The sequence below is a fragment of the Heterodontus francisci genome, chromosome 10, assembly GCF_036365525.1.
Source record: "Heterodontus francisci isolate sHetFra1 chromosome 10, sHetFra1.hap1, whole genome shotgun sequence".
NCBI classification, from domain to species: Eukaryota; Metazoa; Chordata; class Chondrichthyes; order Heterodontiformes; family Heterodontidae; genus Heterodontus; species Heterodontus francisci.
In genome coordinates this window covers 100,271,125-100,293,475 of record NC_090380.1, presented here as the reverse complement: position 1 = coordinate 100,293,475, position 22,351 = coordinate 100,271,125, and the positions used below count along the sequence as shown (strand labels likewise).

The window sequence follows — 22,351 nt, the reverse complement described above, 5'->3', positions numbered from 1 at the left end:
TTCTGTGACCTTCTATCAGACCTGAAACGTTAACTCTTTTTCTCTCAACAGTCGCTGTAAGACCTGCTGAGTATTTCCAGCATTTTCTGTTTTTATTTCAAATTTCCAGCATCCGCAGTATTTCACTTCTGTGTTTGATCAGTTAATTAGATTTGGTGGTGTTGGTTGAGTGATAAATGTTAACTGGGACTCCAAAACAGCTTCTCTGCTCTTCTTTGAATAGTGCCATGAGATCTTTTACACCCACCTCAGCAGGCAGGTAAAGCCTCACTCTGACATCTCATCTGAAAGGGTGTATCCCTAAAAATGCAGCACTGAAGTACCAGCCTAGATTATGTACTCAAGCACTTGGAGTGGGGTTTGAATCCATTACCTTACTGAGAAGCAAAAGTGAACTGAAATGGCACTTAAGACAAAAGAAAACTGAGCTGCCTGGGTTTTGGGGGCTGGAGAGCCAATGCTTTGAGCTGCACATGATCCCCTGCCCTTTTGTGACTGGTGGGAATCACAGTGACTGGAGTGCATTGTAGACATCGGTATAATATTACTACTTAAGTTTATAAGTTTTTTTATAATGATTTTGTTCTTCATTAGAGTCATAGAGTTATAGAGTTATACAGCACAGAAACAGACCCTTCGGCCCATCGTGTCTGTGCTGGCCATTAAGCACCTAACTATTCTAATCCCATTTTCCAGCACTTGGCCCGTAGCCTTTTTCATTAATTGTGCCTCTCTAAAAAGAGGGCCACTTTTGTTTTTTCTATGATGACACTAGGGTAACCTAGCATCTTCTTATTGGTTTATTTAGAAAAGGCACATGGTCCCCTGTGATGCATGACCTATATAGAAGACATACTGTCCCCTGTGATACATGACCTATATAGAAAAGGTACATGGTCCCTTGTGCTGCACAGAATCATAGAATGGTTACAACAGAGGAGGCCATTTGGTCCATCGTGTCTGTGCCAGCTCTCTGCAAGAGCAACTCAACTAGTTCCACTCCCCTGCCTTTCCCCTGTTCCCTGCAAATGTTTCCTCTTCAGATAATTATCCAATTCCCTTTTGAAAACTGTGATTGAATCTGCCTCCAGCACACTCTCAGGCAGTGCATTCCAGATCTTTACCATTCAATACATAGAAGGTTTTCCTCTTGTTACCTGTTTAGAAAAGGCACATTGTTCCTTGAAATACATGACGTATACAGAAAATGGTCCACTGTAATACTTTTTATTTAGCCAATGCAAATCCCCAGACCCAAGTGATAGCCTCCTCATTTGCTGAGTTTAAGATGATTAGTGCACCACTTAGTCTGCAGAGAGGACATTCCTCAGTAATGTGCAACATTGTTTGTGTCTCTCCACAAATGCATAAGGGGTTTGTACTGAAGCCCCAGCGGTGGAGGTTGGCTGCGTAGGGGTTGTGGCTTAACCTGAACCTGTTTAGCAAGGACCACTCTCATGATCTATATTGCGCAGCCACAACCTCCATTGAAACCACCTTAGAGGCCGAATGGTGACAGTACAGGCTGGGGTGGGGCGGTGTTCTGCAGGAGGTGGAGTCAGGTATGTGTGAAGCGGCCTATGGGGAGCCAGCGCTGGAAGGGGGCGGGGTTATGTTTCTGCAGCGGCCTATGGTCAGCCAGCGTGCTTTAAGGGGCGGGGTTATGTTTCTGGAGCGGACTATGAGGAGCCGGCGCGCTGGGAGGGGGCGGGGTTATGTTTCTGGAGCGGACTATGAGGAGCCGGCGCGCTGGGAGGGGGCGGGGCTACGTCTATGGGACAGCCTATGGGGAGCCGGCGCTGGGAGGGGGGGGTTAATGAGAGCGAGTGGTGGGTGTGACTGTGGCAGCGTGTGGGAGATGCCGGTCATGGCGCCACTGTAACCGCCATGTTGATCACGTTGTGCTATGTTTACCTGTGGATCCGCTTCCAGAAATGCTACGCCATGATCATCTGCTGGGCCGTGCGGCGCTTCCACCGCTGTGCCAGTCTGACCTTCACCGCTCTGCCGCCATTCGGCGAGACAAGGCCTCACAGTTCAGCAATTACCGAGGAGAAAATCTGTGTCCGACTGGCCAACAGGGCTTTCCTCCTGGCTGAGCCCCAAAAGGTGAACCCCGCACAAGTTTCTTGTTTTAACCCATTTCTGTGTCAGGATTTTCTTGTCCATTTTGTTTTTTCTTCATCTTTATTAAAAACTAACTGGACCTTCAGAGTTGCCCCTGATTTGGTGGTTACTTGACACTGATGCGTGGTTGGTGTTGGGACTGTCTACAGGACACTTGAGGCACGAAGTCTGCGGCTGATTGTGATTGTTTAGTGCTGTGCGCTTCTGAACTGTTTTATATAGTTATATATTTTTATAATTCAGCAATAAAACTTCATCCTCCTTCAGGTAACTACGTTTATTACACAGCCTTAAATAATGATGTCACCCCTGCCCCCCCACCACCTGTGGTGTCTATATTTGGATGTAAATGTAGGGGGTATGATCAAGAAGTTTGTGGATGACACTAAGATTGGCCGTGCGGTAGATAGCGAGGATAGCTGATGGCTGCAGGAAGATTTTTTTTTATTTCCAAAAGATACTTTATTCATAAAAATCTGTAAAAAAAAAATACACGATGAAACAATTCTAAACAGCACCAAATCAAAAATTACAAACAGTGCAAAGGAGGTCAGTTTCCTGCATCACAACCCTTCCATTTCATTTTTCATGCCATATACATTTTACAGCAAACAAAAATTTTCCTGATACAGTGCGAGGGGCTTTCCATGGATCCAGCCCCTCCGTTCAGCTTGGTGGGGGGACCTTACACAGTGGTCTTTCCCCATTGAGCCTTTGCTGCGTCTGCCCCAAGCTTTAGTGCGTCTCTCAGCAGGTAGTCCTGGACCTTGGAATGTGCCAGTCTGCAACATTCGGTGGTGGACAACTCATTGTGCTGGAAGACCAGCAAGTTTCGGGCAGACCAGGAAGATATTAATGGTCTGTTCAGATGAGCAGAAAAATGGCAAATGGAATTCAACCTGGAGAAGTGTGAGGTGATGCATTTGGGAACATCAAACAAGGCAAAGGAATACACATTTAATGGGAAAATACTGAGAAGTGCAGAGGAAGTAAGGGACCTTGGAGTGAATGTCCACAGATCCCTGAAGATAGCAGGACAGGTTGATAAGGTAGTTAAGAAGGCATATGGAATCCTTTCCTTTTTTAGCCGAGGTATAGAATATAAGAGCTGGGAGGTTATGCTGGAACTGGATAACTCATTGGTTAGGCCACAACTTGAGTACAGTGTGCGGTTCTGGTCACCTCATTACAGAAAGGATGTAATTGCACTAGAGAGGGTACAGAGGAGATTTACGAGGATGTTGCCAGGACTGGAAAAATGCAGCTATGAAGAAAAATTGGATTGGCTGGGGTTGTTCTCCTTGGAACAAAGAAGGCTGAGGGGAGATCTGATTGAAAGGTACAAAATTTTGAGGGGCCTGGATAAAGTGGAGGTGAAGGGTCTGTTCACCTTAGCAGAGAGGTCAGTGACGAGGGTGCATAGATTTAAAGTGAATGGTAGAAAAATTAGAGGGGAGGTGAGGAAAAACTTTTTCACCCAGAGGTGAAACTCCCTGCCTGAAAGGGTAGTTGAGGCAGAGACCCTCAACTCGTTCAAAAGGAATCTGGATATGCACCTCCAGTGCCATAATCTGCAGGGGTATGGACCAAATGCTGGAAGGTGGGATTAGAATAGGTGGATGGTTTTTGGCCAGCACAGACACGATAGGCCAAATGGCCTCTTTCTGTGTCTTAAAATTTCTGTGATTCTATGTTAGTACCATAATGCTAAATAAATTTAGTGACAATATGCTAATGTGATGTAGGACCTAAAGGTGGTTATCATCATGACAGCACTGAAGAAGTCCATTCAGCCTTTTTTTTCCTCCTTTTGTGGTATGTGGGCGTCGCTGGCTAGGACAGCATTTATTGCCCATCCCGAATTGCCCTTCAGAAGGTGTTTGTGTGCCACCTTCTGTGATGCTAGGTCAGGGGTTGGCAACCTTAATAAGAACCACTTTTTAAATTTAGTCAAAAACGCAATATCTTAAGGGCTGCAATGCTGTTACACATGCTAATAATAATGAGAAACAAGAGAGACATTTTTTTTCTCTGCAGCCATTTCAATGCCTCTAATGTCAATTTTTAAAAATTAAATTCAAACACTAATCAGTTTTAAAAAATGTCTCGACCTTAATGTTCCACATGGTACTACCGATGAATGTTGCAAACCTCTGTTTCCTGTAATAAATTAAAATGTTTTGTAGCAAAACAGCCTCAAAACAAAGGCCACAGTTAGTTCCTTTATTGATGCATTTGTCAACGTTGGCGAGAGACTCAGGTGATTGACTAGCAGGTGCTGCGTGAACCATTAATTCGATGGCGCGTGATGCCATTTTGTTTGGCAAAACACTGCAACTATAACTTATGACTTTTGATCCAAGCAAGTTTTCAGTAGAATTTCATATTTTTGTGTACTGAGAAGAATTTTAAATTGGAAACACATTTAGATAATTATTTTCTAAAAACTGATAGGGAAAAAATGGGTTTGATCAATCAAGGTCGGGAGCTGCACAAGTCCAGAATGAGCGCAGGTTGCTGACTCCTGTGCTAGGTCTTTAAGAAGCCATCTACCCGTGAGCCCATTTCCCTGCCTTTCTCCGTTACCTTTTCCTATTTATTTCTGAATATTTAACCAATTCCCCATTCAAAATAAAAGAAAGAGACAGTGCTGAAAATGCTCAGCTGGTCGGGCAGCATTTGTGGAGAGAGTTTATTTCAGGTCAAGGACCTTTATCAGAGCTCAACTTTTAAATGATAGTCTCAGGTGCAATAGCTGACCTTGCTGAAGCATTTCACATTCTAATAACCTCCCACTCATCATTATTCTGGTGATAATCCTGTGTTACTGATTTGCCAACCAGTAGAAACAATCTTAGTTTCCATACGACCATATGAATTAGGAGCAGAAGCAGGCCATTCAGTCTGTTGAATCTGCTGCGACATTTAATAAGATCATGGCTGATCTGTTTCTGTCTCGAATTCCGTGCTCCCATCTACCCCCGATAATCTTTGATTCCCTCACCCAACAAGAATCTATCTACCTCCACCTCAACAATATTCAATGACCCCACTTCCACCACCTTCTGAGGCAGAGAATTCCAAAGTCGCACAATCCTCTGAGAGAAGAGGAGTTCATGGAATGCTTTTGAGATGGTTTTTTGGAGCAGCGCGTTCTGGAACCAACCAGAGAGCAGCTTATATTGGACTTGGTATTGTGTAACGTGACAGGATTAATTAATGACCTCAGAGTAAAGGCATCTCTAGGTAGCAGTGACCACAATGTGATTGAATTTTACATCCAGTTTAAAAGAGAGAGGAGTGTGTCTAAGACGAGTATTTTAATCTTAAATAAGGGCAAACTATGTGGGCATGAAAGCTAAGCTAGCTGAAGTGAACTGGGTTATTAGGCTTGGAGATGGATCAATAGAGAAGCAGTAGCAGACATTTAAGGGGATATTTCAGTAAACTCAGAATAAGTATATTCCTACTATAAAGAAAAATTCTAAGGGCAGGACCCACCATCTGTGGTTAACTAAAGAAGTTAAGGACAGCATCAAACTTAAGGAAAAAGTATATAATTGTGCAATCATCGACGCTACTATTGCCAATCTGATTTTTTCAGTTTATATGTAGATTAAAATAACCCATAATTATTGCTATCCCTTTATCACAAGCATCCAATATTTCTTCTTGGATACTTTGTCCTACATTGTGGCTACTGTTAGGCAGCCTGTAGACCACTCCCATTAGTGACTTTTTCCCCCGACTATTCCTCATCTCCTAAATCGATTCTACATCCTGATCTCCTGAACCAAGGTCATCTCTAACTATTGCACCAATGCCATCCTTGATTAACAGTACTACCCCCTCCACCTTTACCTAGCTTCCTATTCTTAAATGTTATCTACCCCTCAATATTGAGGACCCAATCCTTGTCATCCTGCAGCCATGTCTCTAATGGCTATCAGATCGAATTTGTTTACTTCATTGTGCGCTATCAGTTTGTCTACTTTGTGATGAATACTACGTGCATTCAGATACAGAGCCTTTAGTTTTGTCTTTTTGTTATCTTTGTATCATCTAGTCTTGACTGTTGGTGTGTTCTGCTCTCCTGCCTTGATTCTACCCCTTGATTTGCTACATCTGCCCAAGCTTGATCCCTCTCCCCCCTTCTCTACTTCCCTAGTTATATGGTTTGCTAGAAGACTGGTCCCAGCACGGTTCAGGTGCAGACCGTCCCTTTGGTACAGCCTCCACTTGCCCAAGTACTGCTGCCAGTGGCCCACGAACTGAAACTCACTTCTCCCACACCAGTCTTTGAGCCACGTATTCATTTCACTAATCTTATGTGCCCTCTGCCAATTGGCACGTGGCTCAGGTAATAATCCAGAGATTATTACCCTTGAGGTTCTACTCTTCAATTTGTGGCCTAACTCCTCATACTGTCTAAGCAGAACCTCTTTCCTAGTCCTATCTATGTCGTTGGTACCTACATGAACCACGACAATGGGATCCTCCCACTCCCACTCCCACTCCCACTCCCACTCCCACTCCCACTCCCACTCCCACTCCCACTCCCACTCCCACTCCCACTCCCACTCCCACTCCCACTCCCACTCCCACTCCATGTCCAGGCCTGAGCAGATGTCCCAAACCCTGGCACCGTGCAGGCAACATGGCCTTCTGGACTCACGCTCCTGGCTGCACAGAAGTGTCAATCCCCTTCGTTATACTATCTCCTACTACCACTACGTTCCTTTTAGCACCCCCACTTGAATGGCTTCCTGTACCACAGTGCCATGGCCAGTCTGCTCATCCACCTTACAGGTCTCTCTTTCATCCACACAGGTTGAGAGCACCTCAGACCTGTTTTAGAAGGCTGCGTTTGCTGACAATGCAACTACTAGGTGGTGCAATATTTGCACATGCACAAATGCAGGCTCTTCAAGTGGATCATCAGTGTCTGTGACATTCAGGCAGCTCCAGGATTAAAGATGGCGCTGCACAATTTATCACAGGAAATGCTTATGGCTAGATTGTTCTCTCAAACTAACCTTACATTAAGTTGGATGGAAGCCCAGTAATATGCTAGGATACTAACTGTAATCCTCAAATCTATTTAATATTCCAGTAATCCTATTAAATACAAAAGGAATTTAGATTGAATTTCCATTGGAAGATAATGAATTGCCACCCGGATCGATGAAAAAGAATTGAGCAGATTATAAAATGTGCTGCCAATTCCTTATTGTGATGCGTTTATATGACTAACCAGGACTGATTTCACGCGAAAGCATCTACTAGCTCCCGCCCCACTGGCCACTCTCCTCCTTCGGCAACCCATTTTCTCCCCCTCCTCCCCACTGGCCCCTTCTCCCCCCTCAGCCACTCGCTGCAGACCTTGCTGCTCCTCCCCTTGCCCCCTCACTTCCCTGGCTGATTGTACCCCACTCATGCTGCCTACCAGCTCCAGCTCTCTGGTTGGTCGGTTGTTCCCTGCATACCCCTCTTTTCCCCCCCCCCCCAATGCTAGCTGTAGGCCGCGTCGCTTCCCTCCTCTCGGTCACTAGCTCCCACGTTTCATCAGTCTCCAGGCGCACCAGGGGTGACGTAGGAGCGAGTGGTCGAGAGGAGGGCACGGCCTGGAACTAGCGGCTGCGGGGGGGGGGGATGTGGGGGGGCGGGCGGGGAAGCGGGCAGAGAGCGGGGGCGCGCAATGCGAAGAGCAATTGGCCAGGGGAGTGGAGGGGAGTGTTGAGGCCTGGAGCAAGTTGCCGAGGGGGGAGAGCGGCCAGTGGGGTGGGAGCAAGTGCCGGACAAGGTGTAGCTGCACACGTGCAGTTTGGCGCACTCTGACATCATCAGGCAGCTGCGTTGTCAGGAATCACTTTGGTTTTACAATTGCAAAGTCTGAGGTTCCTCCACTGCTGACTGCTCGGTCCCTTTACCTGCCTCACTCACGGTCACCACCTCCTGTCCCTCACTGCAGACCAAAACAGATGACCTTGTTTTAGGAGGTGTGACCGTCCTTTGGAACAAAGTGTCCAGGTATTTCTCCCCCTCCCTTATGTTGCGCAGTGTTTGCAGTTCAGCTTCCAGATCAATAATCCTGGTCTGGAATTCCTCTCGCTGCTCACACTTTCTGCAGATGCATTTATCCTGGATTGCCTTGGCATCCAGGAGCTCCCACATACCACAGCTGCAACAGAACACCTGTCCTGCCATTGTTACTTATACTATTAGTTAATTTACTTTAATTACTTTCTTAATTAACTTAGAATAATTTCTACGTATTGTAAAACTTACTGTGCTTATTAAATGCTAGTTCCAGCTTCAGCTAAAGTTATACTTTTCCTGATTACACAGATATGTAGATCTTCCTACTAGTAATAGACCATGCCAATGCTAATAAAGCTTGCTAATTCCAATAAACCTTACTACTATTAGTAAACCTTACGAATGCTGATAAACCCTAATGATACTTAATACAGCTTATATATTAAGTTGCTCGAATTTGAGTGAATACACTCCCTGCTGGTCTCTCTCTCACTCTGTATGATAAATTATCACGTCAGCTTTAGTTTTTAGTTTACATACTAACGAATCAATCAAGTCTTATTTTATATTTGATTACTTTAGATGAAAATAAATTAAAAGCTTACCTGTATACTCACTGGGACAGCTTTCAGTTTCCCTGCTCTCTCTCTCTCTCTCTCTACTGTGATGTCACTCTGATGTCACCTTTCGTTTTTTTTGTGCCCTGCTCTGCTCCTGCTGTGTTCTCTCTCTCTGGCCTCCGAATTCTTGGTGCGCTTTTTTAAAGCTTTGCTCCCGCTGTGTTCTCTCTCTCTGGCCTCCCAGTTTCGCCCCCCAGTGAGTTAACATCCGTAGCACTTCAAGCTGCCAGAACCGTGGCACAAACAACAGCCAGGCGCTGCGCAAATGACTACTGGCAACACCTATCCAGTCATATTCAGCTGGCCTCTGACACAGGAAATATCAGAGGAATGTATGATGGCATTAAGAGAGCTTTTGGGCCAACCATGAAGAAGATTGCCCCCCTCAAATCTAAATCAGGGGACACAATCACTGACCAACGCAAGTGAATGGACCGCTGGGTGGAACACTACCGAGAACTGTACTCCAGGGAGAATGTCGTCACTGAGACCGCCCTCAATGCAGCCCTGTATCTGCCAGTCATGGATCAGCTGGACGAACAGCCAATAAAATCGGAACTCAGTGATGCCATTGATTCTCTAGCCAGCAGAAAAGCCTCTGGGAAGGACGGCATTACCCCTGAAATAATCAAGAGTGCCAAGCCTGCTATACTTTCAGCACTGCACGAACTGCTTTGCCTGTGCTGACATGCGCGATGCCAATATCATCACCCTCTATAAGAACGAGGGTGACTGCGGTGACTGCAACAACTACCGTGGAATCTCCCTGCTCAGCATAGTGGGGAAAGTCTTTACTCGTGTCGCCTTAAACAGGCTCCAGAAGCTGGCTGAGCATGTCTATCCTGAGGCACAGTATGGCTTTCGAGCAAAGAGATCCACCATTGACGTGCTGTTCTCCCTTCGCCGGCTACAGGAGAAATGCTGTGAACAACCGATGCCCCTCTAAGTTGCTTTCATTGATCTCACCAAAGCTTTGAACTTGTCAGCAGACGTGGTCTCTTCAGACTGCTAGAAAAGATTGGATGCCCACCAAAGCTACTAAGTATCATCACCTCATTCCATGACAATATGAAAGGCACAATTCAGCATAGTGGTGCCTCATCAGACCCCTTTCCAATCCTGAGTGGCGTGAAACAGGGCTGTGTTCTCGCACCTACACTGTTTGGGATCTTCTCCTTGCTGCTGTCACATGCGTTCAAGTCTTCAGAAGAAGGAATTTTCCTCCACACAAGATCAGGTAGCAGGTTGTTCAACCTTGCCTGTCTAAAAGCGAAGACCAAAGTACGGAAGGTCCTCATCAGGGAACTCCTCTTTGCTGACGATGCTGCATTAACATCTCACACTGAAGAGTGTCTGCAGAGACTCATGGACAGGTTTGCGGCTGCTTGCAATGAATTTGGCCTAACCATCAGCCTCAAGAAAATGAACATCATGGGACAGGACGTCAAAAACGCCCCATCCATCAATATCGGCGACCACACTCTGGAAGTGGTTCAAGAGTTCACCTGCCTAGGCTCAACTATCACCAGTAACCTGTCTCTCGATGCAGAATTAAACAAGCGCATGGGAAAGGCTTCCTCTGCTATGTCCAAACTGGCCAAGAGAGTGTAGTAAAATGGCGCACTGACACAGAACACAAAAGTCCAAGTGTATCAAGCCTGTGTCCTCAGTACCTTGCTCTACGGCAGCGAGGCCTGGACAACGTACGTCAGCCAAGAGCGACGTCTCAATTCATTCCATCTTCGCTGCCTCCGGAAAATCCTTGGCATCAGGTGGCAGGACCGTATCTCCAACAAGTCCTTGAGGCGGCCAACATCCTCTCTCTGTCTCTCTGTCTCTCTGTCTCTCTGTCTCTCTGTCTCTCTGTCTCTCTGTCTCTCTCTTTCTCTTTTTCTCTCTCTGGCCTCTGAATTGTTGGCGCGCTTTTTTTAAAGCTTTGCTCCCGCTGTGTTCTCTCTCTCTCTCTCTCTCTCTCTCTCTCTCTCTCTCTCTCTCTCTCTCTCTCTCTCTCTCTCTCTCTCTCTCTCTCTCTTCTCTCTCTGTCTCTCTGGTCAAAAGGTTTCATAACCTTAGATGAGGTCTAATTTGACATGAAAAGGCCTCAATGTTTCAAGACTATTCATAAACTACAATCTTTCATTCCTAATATTTTACTTAAATCTTGACTACACTCTTTCCACTGCTGTAATAACTTTAATGGGGCAACCAGATCCATATGCAATACTACAACTGTGGCCAAACCAATATCTTGCAATAGTTCAAGTTACTTCCTTGTTTTTATATTCAGTGTTTTTAAGTATAAAACCCAGGGTCTGCTTACTTTTCTTGCCTCTTCTACATGTATGATAAAATCAGAGTTTTCCACTAATTTTAGTTACCAGCTGGAAAGAGGAAAAGAGAGCAAAATGACACAATGTGCTGTACCAGTTTGAGGACGATATGAACAAGAGATCATATGCAAAGCTAAATTTGTATTTAATGACGTTTTTGTCAGGTAATGAGGTTTGTGAACTGAAAAATCAACTCAACTTTTCAAGCTTGCTGGGATTGCGACAACATAGTGGCCTAGCTCGTTTGACTGCGACAGACCTGATTGCAAAGGAAGCAAAGCCCTTCCCTTGTGCTGTTGTGAAGAAATATTTCACTAACCAAGCAACTCAATCCACCGAAGGGTGGAGCAACTTTCAAAGGATGTCACAGGGCAAATGCTTGAAAAGGCCCAGCATTTTGTGTTACATACAGCCCTATAATGGACAAACAGAGCAGCAGTGTGAATGCTATCGAACTCGCTCCTCATTGTTGTTAGAAGGACTTGCAGTTTTGGAGAGAATCCAGGGGACCATAAAAGGTAAAAATAAATTTAAACATGTTTAGAATTTCCACATTGAAAAGTAATCCTTTGTGTTTCTAGTAATTAAATTGCTTGGTTAACAGGGTCCGATCTCCTTTTGCATTGGAAGAGGTAATTGCATGCCTGAAGCCTGACTACTGATGTGCTGCAGCCTGGCTTGGGGAGAGATGTGGAGTTAAGGTATGACTGATGAAAGTATATTTTTTGTTATTTCCTGTGCTTCCATTTTCAGGAGAAGTGCAGACAGCGTTGAATACAGTGTCACCATTTGTATTGCAGGTGTACTGAGCCAACCAATAAACCGCCAATGCATTATGCACCAAGAATCTCCAGTGGGCATAATGGCTAACCGGTAGCCTGTTGTGAATGAGGTCAGCATGGTGGTCAAATTTATGGAAACAAGAGCTCTGAACAACCATCAGTTTCAGAATCTGCTGGAGGAGTTCAATGCAAAATATAAGGACTTGTAACAAAATAATGTATGCTGGCTCCTTAAGGCATGGTATTCAAAAAAGATCTTTGAGTTACCTCACAAAATACACTACCTCATGGAGCAGAAGGAACTATCAGTACCAGAACTCGGCAATGAGATGTGGCTGATAGATCTTTATATTTCTAGTGTTCTTCAGAGCCCTGGAATATTCTCATCAAGGAGCTGTAAGAGGTTGATGGGTCATGACAAAGCTTTTTGCGCTATGCTTGTGCTTTTGAGTTTAAGCTCTGGCTGTTTGAATGTAACTTAGCTCCTGGTGAGTTGCCATTGAAAAGTAGTTGCAGAGGCCTATTAACTGTGCCATTATACTTCTCATCCCGGAAGTGTTTGCCAGCTTTTTCCAAGAATCATTGACATTGGCAATGAAAGAGGTATTTGGAAACTTTTTACTGGCAATATTGACTGGAGATTCAGATGGAATTGATCAAGCTCCGATACAATGAAGAGCAGGTTTAATATAGGTCAGCATTCTATAAGTATCCTTCAGAGGAGTTTGGGGGTTGCAGGGTCATGCCAGTATGTGCCATCATTATTTAGCAGCACACATGGTAGGAAAATAGTCACAGATGAATCTGCAGCAGTCCCACTTATGCTCGAGGGTCCTGAACATCTTCACGACGATCTCTGATTGTCGACAACACAGTTAGCACTATGAATAAAGTCTTCAGCGTACACCGAACCTAGCTTAGATCTTGAATTAATCAACTGACTGACAGTGATGCATGACAAATGGTTGTTCAATCAATTTAGATAGATTTTTGTTGTAAATATAAAGCACATGTCTTGCATGCAAAACTAATGATGTGCAAAGTGTGTGTGACTGTTTGTTCCATAAATGTGTAAATATATTGGAAAATAAAACAATTGTGTTGTACTTGACTAATTTTGACTAGCCACAAAGCATAATATGTGTTCCACTAACCGTTTGTAGTGTGTGGATGTAGCCATTGCTTCAAAAGGTTGGATACTCCTGCCCTAGGTTGTGGGGCAACCATATATCCACATGTTAACCATCACCTTCTGTCATAGATACCTTCTTGATTTGCTGGCATGTTCCTGTAAGCAGAGGATCTTGCTTTTGTTAGGACAAAATGCTGTAGCCCTCAGCAAGTTGGGCAGCATCTGCAAAAAAAGGAGAAATGCTGACATTTCAAGCATAACCTTTATTGGAATGTTGACACTTCAAGTGTCAACATTGTTCCTTTCTTTATAAATGCTCCCTGACTTGTTGACCACTTACAGCATTTTGTTTTTGTTTCAGATTTCTAAGATGTGCAATTTTGCTTTTACTTTTATGGATGGTGATTCATAGTGCTCTATATGTACTTGCACAATATTATAACCCTGGAATGTAACATTAGAATCCCCCTTGTGATCTGGATTGGATAAACATGTCTTTCATGTGTGCTTCAATCTCTGAAAAAGGACTGAATAAACATTTGGTGAGACAAGGCTTGATATGAATCAATAAGCTGTCTTATTTCACAGTAAGGAAAATGTATGTAATAGCAGTTATGATCAAACTCGATTCAAACAGTGCAACTTGTCATTGCAAAGGCGATTAGGGATGGGTAACAAATGCTGACCTTGCTGGCAATGCCCACATCCCATGAAAGAATAAAAACAATATGAAATAAAGAAAATGTCATACTTGCCCCGACTCGCCCATTTGTAGTCCATCTTGGCTTCAATAAGATATCTTCAAACTGTATCTGTAGTATTTCTGACCACTTTGCCAGGGTTATTGCTGTGTTACAGACAGGTGAGAAATGTGTCTAGGGGTCTTTTGCTGTCTTTACCTGGTCTTATTGTAACAGGGTTTTATTTTTAAACACACTGTTTTAAGCTCCCCTTTTTGTGAATCCTTGTTCATAGTTTTCCTATTATAAGACAAAGAAACCAATTCACACAGGCTTTCTCAGGTTTTAAGAAGATGAAAGTTTCTTAAAACTTAAACTCTAATATGGTTCACGCCTGCGGATATATGATGCGCCCACGCTAGCATACACACACGATATACATTTGCAGATAGGAACAGCAAAGAGAGGAAAAGATAAGGTGGAATAGTTTGAGGCAATATCTTGTTACGGTACTTCGAGGTCACTGTTTAGTCCTTTTTGTAAGTAGTCTTGCTTTCGGCGGGGCCTAGTGTTCTTCTTAAACCTTGTTCTCCCTTTGTGTTTCACTCGTTTTCACAAGATTCAGTACCCTGGGAAGTAGATGGGATAGGCAGACACGAGAGGAGATAATTCTTGCTTCACTTCCAGGAGAAATCTTTACTCCATGAGCACACGGCTTAGTCTCAGTTCAAAATCCTTTGTTGGAAGTTCAAATTCTCTGCAGCAGCCAGTTAGTCATGTGACTAAAACTGGTCTGACCACTTCTGTGTATTGGGGAAGCAATGACTGGGTCCCCATTGTTCCAAAACTGCTAGTACTATGCAAATGTCCTTCCAGTCAGGGCTTGCAATTTTGAGTTTTAATGTTCATGTGGCAAAATAATGTGTGTTTCAGTCTTGGTTGGGGGGTGAGTTGCCTGACAGCTGAAACAGCTTTCTTTTTAAAAAAAAACTTGAGTGCCCATGCATGGGTTGTTTCAGAAAGCCTCCCTCCTAATTTATGTACTAGTCTCTGCATGTAGCAGCCAAGAGAAGGATCACAGTAATGATTTTAGATTTTTTTTAGATTTAGAGATACAACACTGAAACGGGTCCTTTGGCCTACCGAGTCTGTTCCTCAGATTCTCCCTGCATCTCTTGCCTAAAACCTTCAATTTGTGTCCCTTATTCCTTGTACCATTAGTTAATGGGAAGTTTTTTCTTGTCTAACTTATCTATGCATGTCATAATCTCTACACCTCTTAAATCTCCCTTCAATCTGCCTTGCTCTAAGGAGAACAATCCCAGCTTTTCCAACCTAACCTTCTAACTAAAATCCCCCTTCCCTGGAACCATTCTGGTAAACCTCCTCTGCACCATCTGAAGGACCCTCACACCTTTCCTAATATGTGGTGACCAGAGCTGGACGCAATACTCCAGTTGGAGCCTAACCAGAGCTTTATAAAGGTTTCAGCATAACTTCCCTGCTTTTGTACTCAATGCCTCTATTTATGGAACCCAAGATCCCATATGCTTTGCTAATCACTCTCTCAATAGGTCCTGCCACCTTCAAAGTTTGATGCACATGCACCCCCAGGTCCCTCTGTTCCTGAACACTGTTTAGAACTGTGCCATTAAGTACATATTTTGTCCCCTATTCCTTCTGCCAAAATGCATCGCCTCACACTTGTCAGTATTAAATTCTGTCTGCCATCAAAGAAGAATAGCTGTTGAATTTTATTTTAAACAAATATGCTTCTGAGGCTTTTATAGAGTTAAACCATATCAAGTAGTAAAATGTTAACTGCTCTGAGCTCGCCTTATTTGTGTCATTGCTAAGTTGTACTTTTCCTTCAGTAATCAAACTAACATGAAGAATGACCTGCCAAATATGTTTTATTTTCAAGTGATATGGCTCACATGACGAGGGAGAGCCAGTTGATTTAACATCCCAAAGTACTTCACACAATTAATTCAGAGTGTAGTGACTTATTAAGGCAAATACAGCAACCATTTTGCACACAACAAGGTTCCATTGTTGAGCTATATGACTAGTTAATCTATTTTGTTTTGGTAATTGAAGTTAAATTTAGCTAAGGCACTAACACACTGTGCGCTGCTGTTTGAATAATGCCTTGGGATCTATAACATCCACTTGAGTCACATAACTAACAAATAGGTTGTTCATTTAACATCACATCTGAAGGGCAGTATCACACACAGTACCACGCTGGGGCGTCAGCCATGTGCTCAAGTTTGGAGCAGGGCGTGAGTCCGCAATTGTCTGACTCTGGCTGCCAACTGAACCGAGCTGCCATTTAAAGTGGAAATATAATGGATAAACTGCCAGTATTGGAGAGGATTTCACTTCAATAAAATAATTCAAGTATGTTTTATTTACTTAGAGTGGTTTTGATTCATGATCTTTAACCCAGTAATGGTTTTTGCTGGTCGCAAACTCTCCTTTTAGATCAGTGGTGCTGTAGTTTCTGGATTGATAAACCCTACCATTCAGATTTTAGGAACTGTTGTGAGGTAGTTTGAAACTAATTGAACTTCACACAAGTTGGAGTATAACTGCGAGCAGTGCAAAGTCATCTTTTTAAACTTTAATTTGGAAACGTTACATTTTCTTCCACCTTCTTTTCCTGTGGGCATTGTCTCTAGCCCTGAGTTACAGTTCCACAGGCCTCTTTTATTTCATTGAAGTGACCCCATCAACATGTGTGAATGCTGGCAGGCTGCCTGCTGTGGACATCAGAGCTGAACCCAATTCTGTCTTCACTTGGTATCCATATGCACATGCTTCCAGTAGGAGCAGAAACTCTAGCTGATTTTTTTTCTTTCCCTAACCCAGGACTGTGACCATTTGTTGTGTCCTTACTACACTGTACTGAGATCTGCTAAATCAGCAGAGACTAGGATAAAAATTGAAACCTTCCTTTAGTATAGGTTACAGACAGCATCTTGCTATTCTTAAAGTTTAAAAAGATCAGAGGAAGTCATTGGATTCCCTTCATTTTTTTAATGCTGGCAGAGACTCTGAGCTCGCTGCAAACATTGAGTGTCGGTCTAATTCCAGTACTGGTGGACAGAGTTCATTTGTCTTAACCATGGGTGCTCTGCTTTGTCCTAACAGAGTGGCGGGGTGTCAGCAGTTTATCATAGTATTCTAAAACAGGTCTGATGTTGGGTTGTTATCTGTATCATAATGGCAGTGGAAGATGTGTTGACAAGTTGGGATATCTCACAATAATTTGATATATTTCCTCAAAAGACTGAAATCAAACAAATTCCTAAAGGGTGCATATGAATTCCTAATATTGTTTCTGCCTTTTTAAAATCAACTATTTGCACTCAAAGCAATTCATGAATTTTGTGTTGAAGAACCAAAGTATGGTGTTTTTATTCCAGGGCAATGGAAACCCCAGGAAATGATTCTGGTTTGATATGTTTCAGGAATATTTGAGATTCTTTTCATATTTCTATATCAGTCAAATTGTTAAACATTTTAAACCAATATACCATTTTATTTCAAGTAAGTGTTTGTAAATCAACTGAATAATTTTGCCAGAGCTGTCGCATGTTGAAGGACCATTGGTTTGTAGTATGGTGTAACTCTGAGAGAAAGCTCCAATCAATGGCAATAACTTGCACTTAGTCCCTTTAACATAGGATAAATATGAAAACAGATGCCATGTCAATAAAGGACAGATTAGGAGGGGTGAACAAGTTGTTAGGTGGGATGGAGAGGGAAGTGAAGAGACAAACGGCTTTAGGGAATTAAATTCAGACAGGCGAATGAGGTATGGATGCCAAAGGTGAGATAAGCGGAGTGAAGATGCACAAGTGGTCGGAATCAAGTGAGAAGAGTAAGGGGAAGGGTTGTAGTGCAGGAGGAGGTTATGGCGATGGAAGGGGTGAGGGTCAAGGCAATTTAAAGATGGGAGGGATTTAAAGATATGGGCAAGAATAAATGTGAGACATTGGCTTACTGGGAGCCATAATCGGCCAGTGAAAACCGGAAATGCTAGTAGGATTTAGCAGATAGCTCATGGGCGAGCTACAGAATCAGGTGGGTGGGAGGTGAGGCACCAATAAGGAGAGTACTGGAGTGACAGAGTCTGGAGGTGATGAATGTATATGAGTTTCCAGACTGAATGGGTTAAAGTGGATAATGTTATGAAGGTAGAATTTTCTGGTTGGCAAGATGTAACGAGTGTATGCCACAGGGATCTGCTGCAGCCTCAACTTTTTACAATTTATATAAATGACTTCGATGAAGGGACCAAAAGTATGGTTGCTAAATTTGCTGATGACGCAAAGATAGGTAGGAAAGTAGATTGTGAAGAAGACATAAGGAGGCTACAAAGGGATATGGATAGGTTAAGTGAGTGGGCAAAAATCTGGCAGATGGAGGATAATGTGGGAAAATGCAAAGTTGTCCATTTTGGCAGGAAGAATAAAAAAGAAGCATATTATCTAAATGGTGTGAGATTGCGGAGCTTTGAGATGCAGCGGGATCTCGGTGTCCTAGTGCTTGAATTGCAAAAGGTTAGAATGCAGGTACAGCACGTAATTAGGAAAGCTAATAGAATGTTATCGTTTATCGCGAGGAGAATGATTGTGAGGAGAAGGGCGGCGCAGTGGTTAGCGCCGCAGCCTCACAGCCCCAGCAATCCGGGTTTGGTTCTGGGTACTGCCTGTGCGTAGTTTGTAAGTTCTCCCTGTGACCGCGTGGGTTTCCGCCGGGTGCTCCAGTTTCCTCCCACATCCAAAGACTTGCAGGTTGATGGGTAAATTGGCCATTGTAAATTGCCCCTAGTGTAAGTAGGTGGTAGGAGAATGGTGGGGATGTGGTAGGGAATATCGGATTATGGGATTAGTATAAATGGGTGGTTGTTGGTCGGCACAGACTCGGTGGGCCGAAGGGCCTGTTTCAGGGCCTGCATCTCTCTATGACTCTAAGCTTGTTAGAACATGAATACAAAAGTAGAGAGGTTATGCTTCAGCTACACATAGAACATTACAGCGCAGTACAGGCCCTTCGGCCCTCGATGTTGCGCCGACCTGTGAAACCATCTGACCTACACTATTCCATTTTCATCCATATGTCTATCCAACGACCACTTAAATGCCCTTAAAGTTGGCGAGTCTACTACTGTTGCAGGCAGGGCGTTCCACGCCCCTACTACTCTCTGAGTAAAGAAACTACCTTTGACATCTGTCCTATATCTATCACCCCTCAACTTAAAGCTATGTTCCCTCGTGTTTGCCATCACCATCTGAGGAAAAAGACTCTCACTATCCACCCTATCTAACCCTCTGATTATCTTATATGTCTCTATTAAGTCACCTCTCCTCCTCCTTCTCTCCAACGAAAACAACCTCAAGTCCCTCAGCCTTTCCTCGTAAGGCCTTCCCTCCATACCAGGCAACATCCTAGTAAATCTCCTCTGCACCCTTTCCAAAGCTTCCACATCCTTCCTATAATGCGGTGACCAGAACTGCACGCAATACTCCAGGTGCGGCCACACCAGAGTTTTGTACAGCTGCAGCATGACCTCGTGGCTCCGAAACTCGATCCCCCTACTAATAAAAGCTAACACACCATATGCCTTCTTAACAGCCCTATTAACCTGGGTGGCAACTTTCAGGGATTTATGTACCTGGACACCAAGATCTCTCTGTTCATCTACACTACCAAGAATCTTCCCATTAGCCCAGTACTCTGCATTCTTGTTACTCCTTCCAAAGTGAATCACCTCACACTTTTCTGCATTAAACTCCATTTGCCATCTCTCAGCCCAGCTCTGCAGCCTATCTATGTCCCTCTGTACCCTACAACATCCTTCGGCACTATCCACAACTCCACCGACCTTCGTGTCACCCGCAAATTTACTAACCCACCCTTCTACACCCTCTTCCAGGTCATTTATAAAAATGACAAACAGCAGTGGCCCCAAAACAGATCCTTGCGGTACACCACTAGTAACTAAACTCCAGGATGAACATTTGCCATCAACCACCACCTTCTTTCAGCTAGCCAATTTCTGATCCAAAGCACTAAATCACCTTGAATCCCATACTTCCGTATTTTCTGCAATAGCCTACCGTGGGGAACCTTATCAAACGCCTTACTGAAATCCATATACACCACATCCACGGCTTTACCCTCATCCACCTGTTTGGTCACCTTCTCAAAAAACTTAATGAGGTTTGTGAGGCACGACCTACCCTTCACAAAACCGTGCTGACTATCGCTAATGAACTTATTCTTTTCAAGATGATTATAAATCCTGTCTCTTATAACCTTTTCCAACATTTTACCCACAACCGAAGTAAGGCTCACAGGTCTATAATTACCAGGGCTGTCTCTACTCCCCTTCTTGAACAAGGGGACAACATTTTCTATCCGCCAGTCTTCCGGCACTATTCCTGTTGACAATGACGACATAAAGATCAAGGACAAAGGCTCTGCAATCTCCTCCCTGGCTTCCCAGAGAATCCTAGGATAAATCCCATCTGGCCCAGGGGACTTATCTATTTTCACACTTTCCAAAATTGCTAACACCTCCTCCTTGTGAACCTCAATCCCATCTAGCCTAGCAGTCTGTATCTCAGTATTCTCCTCGACAACATTTTCTTTCTCTACTGTAAATACTGACGAAAAATATTCATTTAACGCTTCCCCTATCTCCTCTGATTCCACACACAACTTCCCACTGCTATCCTTGATTGGCCCTAATCTAACTCTAGTCATTCTTTTATTCCTGATATACCTATAGAAAGCCTTAGGGTTTTCCTTGACCCTATCCGCGAATGACTTCTCGTGTCCTCTCCTCGCTCTTCTTAGCTCTCCCTTTAGATCCTTCCTGGCTAGCTTGTAACTCTCAAGCGCCCTAACTGAGCCTTCACGTCTCATCCTAACATAAGCCTTCTTCTTCCTCTTGACAAGCGCTTCAACTTTAGTAAACCACGGCTCCCTCGCTCGACAACTTCCTCCCTGCCTGACAGGTACATACTTATCAAGGACACGCAGTAGCTGCTCCTTCAATAAGCTCCACATTTCGATTGTGCCCATCCCCTGCAGTTTCCTTCCCCATCCTACGCATCCTAAATCTTGCCTAATCACATCATAATTTCCTTTCCCCCAGCTATAATTTTTGCCCTGCGGTATATACCTGTCCCTGCCCATCGCTAAGGTAAACCTAACTGAATTGTGATCACTATCACCAAAGTGCTCACCTACATCTAAATCCAACACCTGGCCGGGTTCATTACCCAGTACCAAATCCAATGTGGCATTGCCCCTGGTTGGCCTGTCTACATACTGTGTCAGAAAACCCTCCTGCACACACTGGACAAAAACTGACCCATCTAAAGTACTCGAACTATAGTATTTCCAGTCAATATTTGGAAAGTTAAAGTCCCCCATAACAGCTACCCTGTTACTCTCGCTCCTGTCGAGAATCATCTTCGCTATCCTTTCCTCTACATCTCTGGAACTATTCGGAGGTCTATAGAAAACTCCCAACAGGGTGACCTCTCCTCTCCTCCTGTTTCTAACCTTGGCCCATACTACCTCAGTAGACGAGTCTTCAAACGTCCTTTCTGCCGCCGTAATACTCTCCTTGATTAACAATGCCACACCCCCCTCTTTTACCATCTTCTCTGTTCTTACTGAAACATCTAATTCCCGGAACCTGCAACATCCATTCCTGCCCCTGCTCTACCCGTGTCTCTGAAATGGCCACTACATTGAGATCCCAGGTACCAACCCATGCTGCAAGCTCACCCACCTTATTCCGGAAGCTCCTGGCGTTGAAGTGGACACACTTTAAACCAGGTTCTTGCTTGCCAGTGCCCTCCTGCGTCCTTGTAACCTTATCCCTGACCTCACTGCTCTCAACATCCTGTACACTGGAACTACAATTTAGGTTCCCATCCCCCTGCTGAATTAGTTTAAACCCCCCCGAAGAGCACTAGCAAATCTCTTTCCCCCCCCCCCCCCCCCCCCCCAGGATATTGGTACCCCTCTGGTTCAGGGCATTGGTGAGACCATATCTGGAGTACTGTACATCATTGGTCTCCTTATTTAAGGAAGGATGTAAATGCGTTGGAAGCAGTTCAAAGAAGGTTTACTAGATTGATATCCACAATGGGCGGACTGAGGAAAGATTGGACAAGCTAGGCTTGTATCCACTGGAATTTAGAAGAGTGAGAGGTGACTTGATTGAAACATATAAGATCCTGAGGGGTCTTGACAGGGTGGATGCGGAAAGGATGTTGCCCCTTTTGGGAGAATCTAGAACCAGGGGTCACTGTTTAAAAATAAGGGGGCGTCCATTTAAGACAGAGATGAGAATTTTTTTCTCTGAGGGTCGTGAGTTTTTGGAACTCTGTTCCTCAAAAGTCTGTTGAAGCAGAGTCTTTGAAAATTTTTAAGGCAGAGGTAGATAGATTCTTGATGAGCAAGGGGGTGAAAGGTTATCGGAGTAGGTGGTGATGTGGAGTAATCAGTTCAGCCATGAACTTATTGAATGGCGGAGCAGGCTCGAGGGGCGGAATGGCCTACTCCTGCTCCTAATTCATATGTTCGTATGTAGAAATGGGTAATGCTT

General features: G+C 44.0%; 1 protein-coding gene and 1 long non-coding RNA gene across 3 annotated transcripts in view; both read left to right on the top strand.

The window, feature by feature from the left end:
- The first annotated feature begins 1,839 nt into the window (after positions 1-1,839).
- The window catches only part of hlcs (holocarboxylase synthetase (biotin-(proprionyl-CoA-carboxylase (ATP-hydrolysing)) ligase)), a 147,635-nt gene continuing 127,123 nt past the window's right edge, over positions 1,840-22,351 (top strand). For both annotated transcript variants that reach the window (XM_068041153.1, XM_068041152.1), the window contains exon 1: positions 1,840-2,109. In XM_068041153.1, the coding sequence (XP_067897254.1) occupies positions 1,888-2,109 (222 nt within the window). In that variant the 5' untranslated portion in view covers positions 1,840-1,887. The remainder of the gene's footprint in view (positions 2,110-22,351) is intronic.
- On the top strand, positions 11,298-13,783 carry LOC137374675 (uncharacterized). Its single transcript, XR_010975880.1, has 3 exons — positions 11,298-11,634; positions 11,721-11,817; positions 11,917-13,783. It is a non-coding gene; the product is annotated as an uncharacterized lncRNA (long non-coding RNA).